At 50.0% G+C, this 12,072-nt stretch overlaps 1 protein-coding gene across 6 annotated transcripts in view; it reads left to right on the top strand.

Annotated features, from left to right (window-relative positions):
• ANKS1A (ankyrin repeat and sterile alpha motif domain containing 1A) overlaps positions 1 to 5,863 on the top strand; it is a 190,301-nt gene extending 184,438 nt beyond the window's left edge. For 2 of the 6 annotated variants that reach the window (XM_060109439.1, XM_060109436.1), the window contains 2 exons: positions 732 to 902; positions 1,740 to 2,388. In XM_060109439.1, the coding sequence (XP_059965422.1) occupies positions 732 to 902; positions 1,740 to 1,859 (291 nt within the window). In that variant the 3' untranslated portion in view covers positions 1,860 to 2,388. Of the gene's footprint in view, positions 1 to 731; positions 903 to 1,736; positions 2,389 to 3,274 lie in introns of those variants that run through there. The other 4 variants (XM_060109437.1, XM_060109435.1, XM_060109438.1 and 1 more) reach the window with 4 other exon arrangements.
• The last annotated feature ends 6,209 nt before the right edge of the window (positions 5,864 to 12,072 follow it).

Below are 12,072 nucleotides of genomic sequence, written 5' to 3'. Positions count from 1 at the left end.
ACCTGTAGCTCGTCTTCCCGCATCAGTCAGTTCTGCTGTGACGTGGTGTCTGTGCTCCTAGAGAGAGCACCACGCCCTGAAGCCACACGGGAAGCACCAAGGCTCATGGGGAGATGAGGCAGGGGGCACAGCCCTCAGGAACCTAATACGAACACCCACACCATTTTATCCACGTTAAATGGTTAAGAAATACATAAATGCTACATAAACACGGCGCTCTGCCTTGAGAAGGACCCGAAGCCGGCTTGTGGAAGCGTGTGCCTCACTTCTGCCAGCCTGTGTGCCAGAGGGAGAGAGAAAGAGGAGGAACAGGATGGAGGGGAGGGCGCGGGCCGGGTGGCCCTGGGAAGGGCTGCCGCTTGGTTGTTACTGTCGGGGTGGGTCCCGTGGGGAAGTTGAGCTGCCAGGTGGGGGTGGCATATTTGCTGTGTATTCCCAGGCCACGGGGGTCAGCAGGGGAGTCTTTGCATTCACCTCGTGTTTCTCTCCAGTGACGTCACCCATGAGGAAAACACAAAATGTGTGTTTTGTTCAGATTGTTCCCTAACGTATCAGTCGCCTCAGGACAAACGTCTGCTTTCAAAGCAAGCGCTCCAGCAGATTCCCTGCACTCTTGTTACCTGTGAAGTGCTGCCTGGGCCTGTGCTTAGGGGCATGAGGCCAGGGCAGGTGTTAAGAGGCAGTGGTTCCTCCATCCGTCCCATCTCTCACGTTGTGCTGTTTCCTCCCAGAACCTGACCTATGAGATCATCCTGACGCTGGGGCAGGCGTTTGAGGTGGCCTATCAGCTGGCTCTACAGGCCCAGAAGTCCAGGCCGACGGGGACTTCTGCTGCCGAGATGATCGAAACAAAATCTTCCAAACCGGTGCCTAAGCCTCGGGTCGGCATGAGGAAGTCAGCAGTACGTGGGCCCCGGGATTTGAGGGCTCGGGGTGGAGCGGGCGCAAGGAGGGTCTGCTCAGGCTTCAGGTGGCCAGCCCCAAGGACGCGGGCCCGTGCGAGGCGGCCCCCGAACGCCACCCCGTGTCTGTCCGCTTTGCTCCGCACCCCAGGTGCCGCCGCCCCCGACAGTCGCTGTCCTTACTGTCACACCTGCCCCACCCAGCGTCCTCCCTACCTCCCGCTGCCGCCTGTTAGTCCCGGAGTCAAGGTCTCTGCACCTCCTGCTGTCTGTGTGTCCGTCTCCCCGAAGTGACCGTGAGCTCTCTGAGCCTCTGGTGCCCGCCCCCGGCCCTGCCTGCATGCCCATCTTCCCTGAGCTGCCGTCCCACCATCCCTGTCTGTGCTGGAGCCTCTGTTTCTCTGCTGTGTGTCCTCCTCTCTCCAGAGCTCGCGGGTGCCCGCTGTGGTCTTGCCCGGGGTGAGCTCTCTGGCCCTGCCAGAGGACCCGAGGTTTGGGGTTTCCAAACCCCTTACCCACTTCCTGCCACTGAGAACAGCTTTGGGGCTTAGTGCTCGATGCTCAGGTAGGGCAAGGCTCCTTTAACTGAGCCGCTCCAGAAACCCCCAGGAGAAGTTGCCCCTGGAGAGCTCAGAGGCGGCCCTCCCATGATGCTCCAGAGAAGGTCCCCCTTCTGCCACCCCACCCCAGGGAGCTTGCTCTTTGGCTGAGGAGAACAGGGCTGCCCCCGTGGGGTACTGATGCCAGCATGGCCCGGGAGGCGGGGGACAGCGGGCCCCGTTGACCCCTGGCCCAGGTGCAGCACTCCCTCTGACTCTTCACCCTCTTCCTCAGCAGCTGGAACCACCCGATATGGACCCAGATGCCCAGTCCCATGCCAGCGTCTCCTGGGTTGTGGACCCCAAACCAGACTCTAAGCGGAGCCTCAGCACCAAGTATGAGACCACTATCTTCTAAGCACCCACCCGTCCCGTCTCCACTAGTCTCATGTGCCTTGCCGTCCGTCCTTCTGCTCTTCTCAACTCTCCTTCCAGCTGCTGACGCCAAGGTCCCACCCCCACTGGGACCTCTCCTCCCGGGGCGGCAGCTTTAGACACTGCACACTCTCAGCTCGCACCTAACACCACCGGACACTGTGAATTCCCCCCTTGGGCGAGGACAGCTTGGCGGGGGGGCAAGTTGCCTTTGAGGCGGGCACCAAGAGGGCCTCAGCGGGCGGGCACTGTGGCTCCTGAGGTGGGGGCAGTCTCCAAGCAAAGTCCATACGGCACTGGAGGCTGCTCCCTCCGATCAACCGGGGCTCCCTGTTGGCTCTCCTCTCCCGTCTTCCGAGCCACGGCTGGGTGCCGTTGCCAAGAGCTAACTGCACCTTTCCTGACACAACCAACCACTGTGACCACCTGGGGCCAGAATCCCCTTGCGCTCTGCTAACAGCTGGCCTGCGGCCCATCCTTCTAAGGTTGCTGGCCACCCCCCCCCCCCCCCGCCGTGAGACCCTCAGCTCAGTGATGTGGCTTGACCAGGGTCAGACCTCTTTCTGTGAGGGCCCAGGGTATGTGCCAGGTCCTAGAGCACATGCCTGATTCCAAAGCATGGGGCTCTGAGCGTCTGAACACCCACAGGCTGGCTCCACGCAGCAGGTGTCTTGGTCCTGATGGGTCTTGCACTGCAAGGAATGGGATGGCTCCTCACGTCTTCGCCAGGGAGTCCCCGGCTAGCTCTGGAATCTGGCTCGAGGAAGAGGAAGGCCTTCCTGTAGGAGCCAGCAGGAGGGAGGCCAGTTCCCTGCACACACCGTGCACCTTCTTCCCTCAGAACGGAGCTGCTCAAGGACAGGGACCTGGGCCAAGCAATATCCGTTGTCCTCCAGGAGCTTTCTGATGCTTCTCCATGGTGTGGGGACCAGAGATAGTCAGCTGGTATCCAGTCCCTTCCCTGATAGACTGCCCTCAGCCTCTTGACTCCTGAGAAGGAGTCCATCACCTCAAAGCAGTTCAGCAGCTGGGATGGTGGAGTTGAGGCTTTAAGAAGGCCCACGTTCTCGCGTGAGGGCATGTCAGCTTAGATGGCAGGAGAGGAGAGCCAGTTTCCATGGGAAGAAGCACTGTGCATGTAGCGTGGCCCAGTAGGAGAGCCAGTAAGTTGCAGCGGTTGCTTTATGAGTTGAAACCCAAGTCGACAAACCGGGGTGGGTCCTCCTGCCTGCCTGTCCTTGTGCCTTCCAAGCAGATGTGCTGAGCCATGGAGGGTGCTCAGGGGAGGCTGTAAGGGACCTTCTGTTCTGCTTCTGTGTTTCCTTTCCGTTTCCTCCACCTGTGCAGGCCCCTTTGGTTAACCCTTTCCTCCCCCCCGTTGTGTTTGCTTCTGCCAAGCTGAGCCACTGAGGAACCAACTGTGCTGCGGAAACAGCTGTGGGGAGCGCAGGCTCCCACCGCCGCCACCACCGTCTCAGCTGCAGCTTTGAAGACACAGGCCCCACTACTGCCCGTAGGACCTCCTCGCGGCTGCATGGTTCGGGCCTGCCACTGCCAGGTCTCGCCAAGTGAGCCCTGCCCTGGTTGCGGAGCAGCCCTCCAGGCCTCTAGCAGATGAGGTTGGGACTCCAGAGGGCCAAGAAGTGACTTGTCCAGAAAACACTTTTTAATAGAAAAAAATTTTTTTATAAAATGAACTTTCAACACTTGGCTCAACAACCCTCTAGGTTAAACTGCCAATCTTTAGACAATGGCCATAGGGTCAGAGGACAGCGGGCCTCTGTCCTCAGGCTGGGGTCTTGGCGTGCTTGGGCAGCTCTGAGAGAAGGTAGTGGGTGAATTGAATCTGCTCGACAGACCCGCCAGTCAGCTGCTCTTCCTTCTGAGCCACACGGCTTCTCGTCCCCGCCTGCAGCTGGGGGCAGCCCGTAGAGGCGCCTGGCAAAAGCAGAGGCTTCTGGGGTTCCAAATGTGAAGGTCTGGGGCCACGCAGAGATGCACAAGCAGGTCGCGGTGCCCAAGCTCTGGGCTGTTCCTCCGTCTTGGATCCAGCGGTGGTCAGAGCACTGCCCTGGGCTGCCTGGCCGCAGGCCCTCCAGTGACCTCAGACTGTCTGAGTCCAGGCAGAAAGGAGAAGCAGCAGCTTTGTTTGTTTGGGGCATTGACGGGTAGGTCGGCTGAGGTGGCTGCCTGCTGATTTGCGATTTGTCTAATCAGCTCTGTGTGATTAGGACTCACTTTGGTTCTCTGAATTATCGGTTTGATTGTCATCCTTTCAGCTGCTGGGCTCCCCTCTGGCTCCAAGGGTAGAGAAGGCTGAATCAGGTGACAGTTTGATTCTCCCCGAGTGTGGCCTTCAGGGCAGGCTGGCGTCCAGGCGCTGCTGCTGCCTGAGCCCTCCTGCTTGGCTGGCTTTGCTTTTCACCTTTGGTTGCGTTGCTCCTCCTGGAGGCAGAGGCAGAGCCAGAGGGGCTGTTCCTGTGAGGCTGGGCCAGGTCAACTGCCCGTCCAGCACCTTCCAGAGCAGAGCCTTTCCTCCCACGGGGCCGCGAGCTGACTTTCCGCTTTGCTGGCACAGCACAGTCTGGTCCCAGGATCAGTAGTCCAGGCTTCAGTAGCGCCTCTCTCTCTCCCGGCAGGGGCTGTGAATGAGCAGGGAGCGCCCCGGCGCACCTTCACAGCCCTGTGGTTGGCCAGCAGTGGAAAGCTGGGCTGTGTCTTCCTGCTGACCTGAGGCTGGGCCCTGTGGGTTTCCTTTCCGCTGAGCCATCCACACCGCAGGCCTGGGGAGTCACACCCCCTCTCACTGATCCCGCCCTTCTCGGTACTAAACAAGGACCTCGATACCGGGAAGTCTGACTTCACGTCCTGCTGCTTCCAGGGCCCGTCGGCTTCCACTGAGCAGTATTCAGCCCCTACTTCCTTCCAGGTATGGACGAGGAACCCCGAGCTGGGTGGGTAAACCGCAGCTCCTGCTGCAGTGCGAGTGCTGTGCCCTCTTCCTCCTGAGGAAGGTCGGTCTCCTCTAAGCAGCCCTCTCTTGGTGGGTGGTGGGTCCATAAAGAAAACTGTAGACACTACGCTGAGTTCCTCAAGCTGTCTTTTTGTTTTTAAGTCATAGGTAGGTGTCTCCTCCCCTTGAAGCTGCTATATCTTCTTTATTTATTCAGGGTGTTTCATGTTGGAAAGCCTTGGTTCATCTGCTCTGGCTCTGGATTTTGTTTTGAGCTTGTTTCATTTCTCAATAGCCAAGAAAGGAAGGGACTAGATATTTCTTTTTTACTCCTCCTCCGGGACAGGTACTCTCCCTCCCCTAGAAAGAAAAATTTTAACACCAGGACAGGCTTCACGTGGAGAGAAGCCCTGCTCCTGCACGTGAGCACAGGCCCCACCGTGTGGCAGCACCGTTCTGAACTGTGCAGGCCGTTCAGGCGGTACCTGAGATAGGTCAGTACCTGCCCGGCCACAGGCTCTCTGCTCCGCCCTTCTGCTTGCAGCTACTCCGAGCAGGGCTTCCCTCCGACAGGCTCTGCATTTGCAACGCTCGCATCCCCCCGGGGCCCCCAGCTTGGACTCTGGGGAGTCCCCGGAGAAGTCTCGGGCTGAGCAGACTGGTCTGCCCTCGGCCTGTGTTGTGATGCCCAGGCCTGCAGGACAACTCTCAGACGCAGTTCACAAAGTGGTGTTGCTAATGGTGTGGCAATGGGACTGAATTGTAATAAAACGTTATTTAATCTTTGTCTCTGTATTTTGATACTTGAATGACTTCCCCTTTTATTTTACTGTACATATAATTGTTAATCTGTCCAGTTTTGTCTAAATTACAAACATCTTGTGGTACCAAACATAACCGATCTGTGCAACAACATAGACTGACCTCACTACACGAGAGAGAGTGTAAATATTCCTGGGCTTTTGGCTTTGGTTTTGTTATTTTCGTAACTGTACAACTTAGAACAGACTGAATTAATAAATGAGAAGCGACATGAAACCAACCTTACTTTGTGGAGTCTGAGTTGGAAAGTTTCTTGATTGTTTTCCGGCAGGAGTGCGGGCACAGGCCAGCCGCCGGCTCCGGGGCGGAAACGAGGATCCGCTGTGTTCGGCTGGGACAAGTTTGGGGATTCCGCTCCGTCCAGCCCTCTCTAGTCATCATTAACCCTGCTCCAGTGCAGGGGCCCTGCAATCCACCTGCCCCTCCTCGGGCTGAACAGCAAGCAAGGGCCACATCCTGGCCTGGTCACCCACAGATACTTACTGAATGTCGGTGTACAAGGCAGTGTGGGGACTGAGAGCTACGGAAGGAGAGGCTCCCTGCAGGAACTCAGTTTGACTGTGGAGGTTAAGTTTTAAACAGACACAACTAGCTACCAGCCCAAAGCCACACCGTGAGACCCATCAGACAGTCCTGGGCTGTGGGGACTGGGAGGGATGCGGTGCTCGAAGAACCAGAGCGGGTGGTGCCTGGGCTGCTATTCAAAGGAGGGTTGGAAAGGCACAAACAACACTGACATCCCCATCGTTGGTGGAGCACCCGTGTTCCAAACCCTGCTGGCAGCTTTACAGGCAACCTGCCCCATCAGCCCTCACACCTAGCTGGGTATTGTCTCTATAGAAAAGGAAACCGAGGCTCAGAGAGGTTAAAACGCCTGCCCAGGGCCAGCTGGAGGCCCCTAGAAACCATCTAGTCCGGTGGTGTCAAGCTATCCTCAGAGCCCCTGGTCCCACTCCTGCTTCAACCTGAGCTGCCGAATTCTGCACACTCTTACTCATGAGTTTCTGTGAAATATTCCATTTGTTAAAGGGCTTTACAAGAAAAGCATTGATTCTCACCCAATACCCAACTGTATTTATGAAGAAACCAAGGCCCAGAACAGGGAAATGATTTTCTCTTAGCCAGCCAGCTAATGGCGGAGAAAGGACCAAAACCCAGCTTCCGACTTGGGCTTCTCAGGCCAAACTGCATTGAATCTGGGAAAAGAGACTGAGGGCCGGTGGAGGGCCTCATGTTCTAGACGGGGCGGGGGTGTCATCCTCACCACCCCCCTCTGCCCCCTGGCTTTGGCACCAATTTCTTCGGCAGAAGAAACATTACAGCAAGAGAGGAGGTTTGGTTATAATTGGAGTCACCATTCCTCAGGAACAGGTACCGGGCGGGACACACTGCCACCGTCATGATCCCTTCTGGCACCACTCACCAGCATCAAGTGTGACTGCAGTGCTGATCCCGCCTTGGGGGCCTGCTGGGTTGGGGAGCTAGACCAGCTCCCGCTGGGTGCCCGGGCCTGCCGTCCGGGCCGCAGGCACGCTGCAGCTGACTGAGTGGGAGCCGGAGCAGGACAGAAGGGAGTGGTGGGAGGACTGTGTGGGGCGGCCTCACAGCAGGGGTGGACAGGATGCGTCCCACAGGACGGCATCGGTCCAGCCCGCCTCCACCCCTTGCTTCCCCATCCCCTCTGACTCGCTGTGCTCAGTGCGTCTACACACCGGCCTCCTCGGGACCTGGAGGCGGAAGCAGCTGCCAGGAGTCGGGTTGTGTTATAGAGCGGACGGTGCAGTGCACATGGACCAGGGCTCCTCCCCTCACCCCGCTTCACAGATGCTCTGTAGCCCAGGCACCCGGGCAGCGGCGGGGGGGGTGGTCAGGACGGAAGGCTGAGTGACCAGGCCACTGAGGAGGCGGAGCTCTGCCCACGGGAGCACTTTCTAGGGCAGCTCTGGACACCCTCTTGTCGGCCTCAGCACCTCTGGCTTCCGACCCTGCGAGAGTCTAGGTCCCCCGAAGCCCAGTGGACGGGCTGGCTGACCTTTCAGTATCACCAACTCACAGCACCGGCCGTTACCAACCAACAGCCACGGGGGCAGGGGTCTCAACTCCAGCGCGCAGCACACCCCCTACAACTCTGTGACTGCTTTTTTCGGGACTCAGCCATTAGGAACACTGTTATAAAGAAGCATGTACCAAATTAAAGAATTTCCCTAACACCAGAATATATTTATTATTCAGTAAATGGAGTTGAGACAAGCAGGTAGCCATGGGAGTGGTGGGAACGGCGCAGGGACATTTCTATTCCTATTTATACCAAAATAAATTCCAGATGGTTCACATATTTAAATGAAAAAATAAATTAACCCCCAACAAAGCTATTGATAGAAGAAAATGAGAGACTTTTTTTTCATAATCTTGGTATGAGAAAGGTCTTCCCAAACATGTTACATAACTCTGAGTCCATTTTCTTAAGGATTAATATATTCAACTATATAAAAATCAAATATTTCTACAAAGCATTAAAAAAACAACTGAAAATAATGTTTGCACCACATGTAACAAAGGACAACTTGACAATAGCTATCAAAAGTAAACGAACTTCTACTTCCAGGAAGATCAAGTAGACGGACCTTCCCCTATTCTCACAAGTAAAATTAAAACCCTGGCAGAAACACCAGTGGGCACAGACAAAGCCCAAACAAAAACCTGCTCTCTCTAGCCAGAGGACCAGAAAAAGGTAGCCTAACAAGACAGAAAGCTTTTAGACATGAACTGCTCTAGTCCATCCACACATCACAGAAAAAAAACTTTGGCCCCACAATCCACAGGCCAGCAAAGGCCAATGGGGAGCCTAGACGTACCCCCTCACCACATGACAAGGTGCCCCAAACCCACTGGGGTGGCGTCAGAGAAGGCCTAGTGGGGAACTTGCAATCACCCGCAATAAGGAGGCTGCTCTTGACAAATACAATAACCAAAATGAAGATCTCAGCAGGTGGGCTCAACAGCAGAATAAACAAGAAAGAGAAGAATCCATAAACTAGAGGATAGAACAATAAAAATTACCCAACTGGAAGATCAGAGCAAATAGATTAGAAAAAAAATGAATAGAATCTCAGGGACCTAACAAAAGATCAAACATGTATGTCATCAGAGTCCCAGAAGGACAGAAAGGGGGTGGGGCTGAAAGAGTCCTCCATGAAATAATGACTGAAAATTTCCCAAATTTGGCAAGAGACACAAACCTACAGAATCAAGAAGCTGAGCATACCCCAAACCAGATAAACTAAAAGAAATCCATGTCAAGATACCATTGCAATTAAATTTCTGAAAATGAAAGACAAAGGAAAAATTCTTAAAAGCAGTGAGAGAAAAATGACATCTTACCTATAGGGGAAAAGTAATTTGAATGACAGTGAATTTCTCAGCAGAATTGTGGAGGCCAGAAGGAAGTAGTATGATATTTTTCCAGTGCTGAAAGTAAAGAACTGTGAACCCAGAATTCTATACCCTGCAAAAATATTCTCCAGGAATGAAGAGGAATCAAGACATTCTCAGATGAAGGAAAACTAAGGAACTTAGTCACCAGAAGACCTACCCTAAAAGAATAGTGAAAGTTTTCTAAATAGAAAGAAAATGAAGAAAGAAAGAAATGAACCTTGGAACATCAGGGAAGGATGAACAAACATGAAGCAAAAATATGGGTAATACAATGAACTTTCCTTCTCCTACGGAGTTTTCTAAATTATGTTTGATGGTTGAAGCAAAATCCTAACGCAGTTTAATATCGTTCGAAATGTAAGTAGAGGAAATGTTTAAAACAATTATCTTTTAAATGAGGAGGATGAGGGGATATAAAACAAGGTAAGGTTTCTATACATTACTTGAACTGGTAAATGATGATACCAATAGACTGTGGAGAGTTATGTATATATGTAATACCTAGAGCAAACACTAAATAAAAGTTATTCAAAGAGATAAACTCACAAACACTATAAGATAAATAGAAATGGAATTTTAAGATGTTTTCAAGTAACTCACAGGGAGACAGGAAAAACAGAAAAATGAAAACAGAATAACTAGAAAACAAAAAATTAAATAACAGACTTAAGCCCTAGCATATCATAATTACATGAAATTTAAACAGTCTAAAAACATCAATTAAAAGACTGGAGAAGATTAAAAAACATGAGCCAACCATATGCTATCTATAAGAAACCCACCTCAAATAACAATAATATAGGCAGGTTGACAATAAAAGGATGGAAAAAAGATATATAATGCAAACATTAATCAAAAGAAAGAAGTGGCTATGTTAATATCTTATAAAGTAGACTTCAGAACAAAGAAAATTATAAGAGAGAAGACAGTACTATATAATGATAAAAGGTCAATGCACCAAGAAAACATATCAATCCTAAATGTGTATGGACCAAACAACAGAGCTATAAAATATGTGAAGCAAAAACTGAGTTAAAAGGGGAAACAGACAAATCCACAAATGCTATGACTGAACTGTGCCCCTCCAAAATTCATATGTTGAAGCCCTAACTCCCAATTTGACTGTATTTGGAAATAGGGCATTTAGGAGGTAATTAAGGTTAAATTGGGTCATAAGGGTGAGATCCTAATTCAGTAGGATTACTGGCTTTACAAGAAGAGGAAGAGAGAGAGAGAGAGAGAGAGAGAGAGAGAGAGAGAGAGATCTCGCCAGACACAGGCACCAAGGAAAGGCCATGTGAAGACACCACAAGAAGGTGACTGTCTATAAGTCAGGAAGAGAGTCCTCACCAGAAAATGACCCTCCTAGACCTTGATCTGGGGCTTTCCAGCCTCCAGAACTGTGAGAAATAAATTTCTACAGTATATTGTTATGGCAGCCTAGGCAGACTAATATCAATACAACAAATAGAGCTGGAGATTCAACTCAATTAGAAACTCTGTCAACAGCTGGTAGAACAACTAGAGAGAATATCAGCAAGGATACAGAAGAACTCAACACCATCAACCAACAGGATCTCACTGACAGTATAGAACACTTTGGCCAACAACAGCAGAATGAACATTTTTGTTTCCAAGTGCGCAAGGAACATATACCAAGATAGACCATATCCTGGGCCAAAAATAAACCTCAACAAATTTAGAAGAATTAAAATAATACACAGTGTGTTCTTGAACCACAATAGAATCAAAGTAGAAATCAATAACAAAGATAACAGAAAATTCTCTAAAACACTTGGAAATAACACACTTCTAAGTAATCCATGAGTCAAAGAGAAATAAATCAAGGGGAATCAAAATAAATATTAAACTGAATAAAAATGAACATACAACATACCCAAATTTGTGGGACAAGGTAATGTAGTGCTGAGAAGGAAATTCATAGCAGTAAATGCATACACTGGGAAAGAGGAAAAGTCTTAAATCAGTAATCTAGGCTTCTACCCTCAAGAACCTCAAAAAAAGAGCAAAATAAACGCAAAGCAAGGAGAAGGAAGGAAATAATAAAGATAAAAGCAGAAATAAATGAAAATGAAAACAGGAAGTAGGAAAAAATCAATGAAACAAAGAGCTTCTTTTATGATATGATCAATAAAATTCACAAAACTGTAGCTAAACTGACAAAGAAAAAAGAGAGAGAGAGAGAGAGAGAGAGAGAGAGAGAAGACAGATTACCAATATCAGGGATAAAACAATGGCTACTGCTACATACCCTGCAGACATCAGAAGGATAATAACAGAACACTATGCACTAACTCAAACATGTAAATTTAACAACTTAGACTAAATAGAACAATTCCTCAAAAAACATACACTATCACAACTCACCCAATGTGAAATAGATAATTTGAGTAGCACTGTAAAAATTGAATCCATAATTTAAAAAAAAACTCTAAGCCCAGATGATTTCACTGAAGAATTCTACCAAATGTTTAAAGAATAATTAATACCAATTCTACACAATCTGTTTCAGAAAACAGAAGCGTACGAATGCCTCCTAATTCATTTATTCTATAAGCTAATATTACCCTGATGCCAAGACCAACAAAGGAAAATAAAGAAAGAAAACTATAGACCAATACAGCTCTTATGAATGTAGACACAAAAAAAATCTGTAACAAAATATTAGCTAATAGAATTCAGATATATATAAAAAGAATTATACATCATAACCAAGTAAAGTTCATTCCAGTGCTGCAAGGCTGACCAATATTTGAAGATCCATCCATATAATCCAACATATTAATAAGCTAAAGAAGAAAAATCACATTATCTTACCAACTGATGCAGAAAAATTTGACAAACACCCATTCATGATTTTTAAAATACTCAGAAAAATGGAAATAGAGGGTGAGTGATAGCTCCCTAAAGATGTCCACATCCCAATTAATCAACAGAACCTGTGAATATGTTACCTTATGTAGCA

The sequence above is a fragment of the Mesoplodon densirostris genome, chromosome 10 (genome assembly GCF_025265405.1).
Source record: "Mesoplodon densirostris isolate mMesDen1 chromosome 10, mMesDen1 primary haplotype, whole genome shotgun sequence".
Lineage (NCBI taxonomy): Eukaryota > Metazoa > Chordata > Mammalia > Artiodactyla > Ziphiidae > Mesoplodon > Mesoplodon densirostris.
This window is presented reverse-complemented; position numbering and strand designations above follow the sequence as displayed.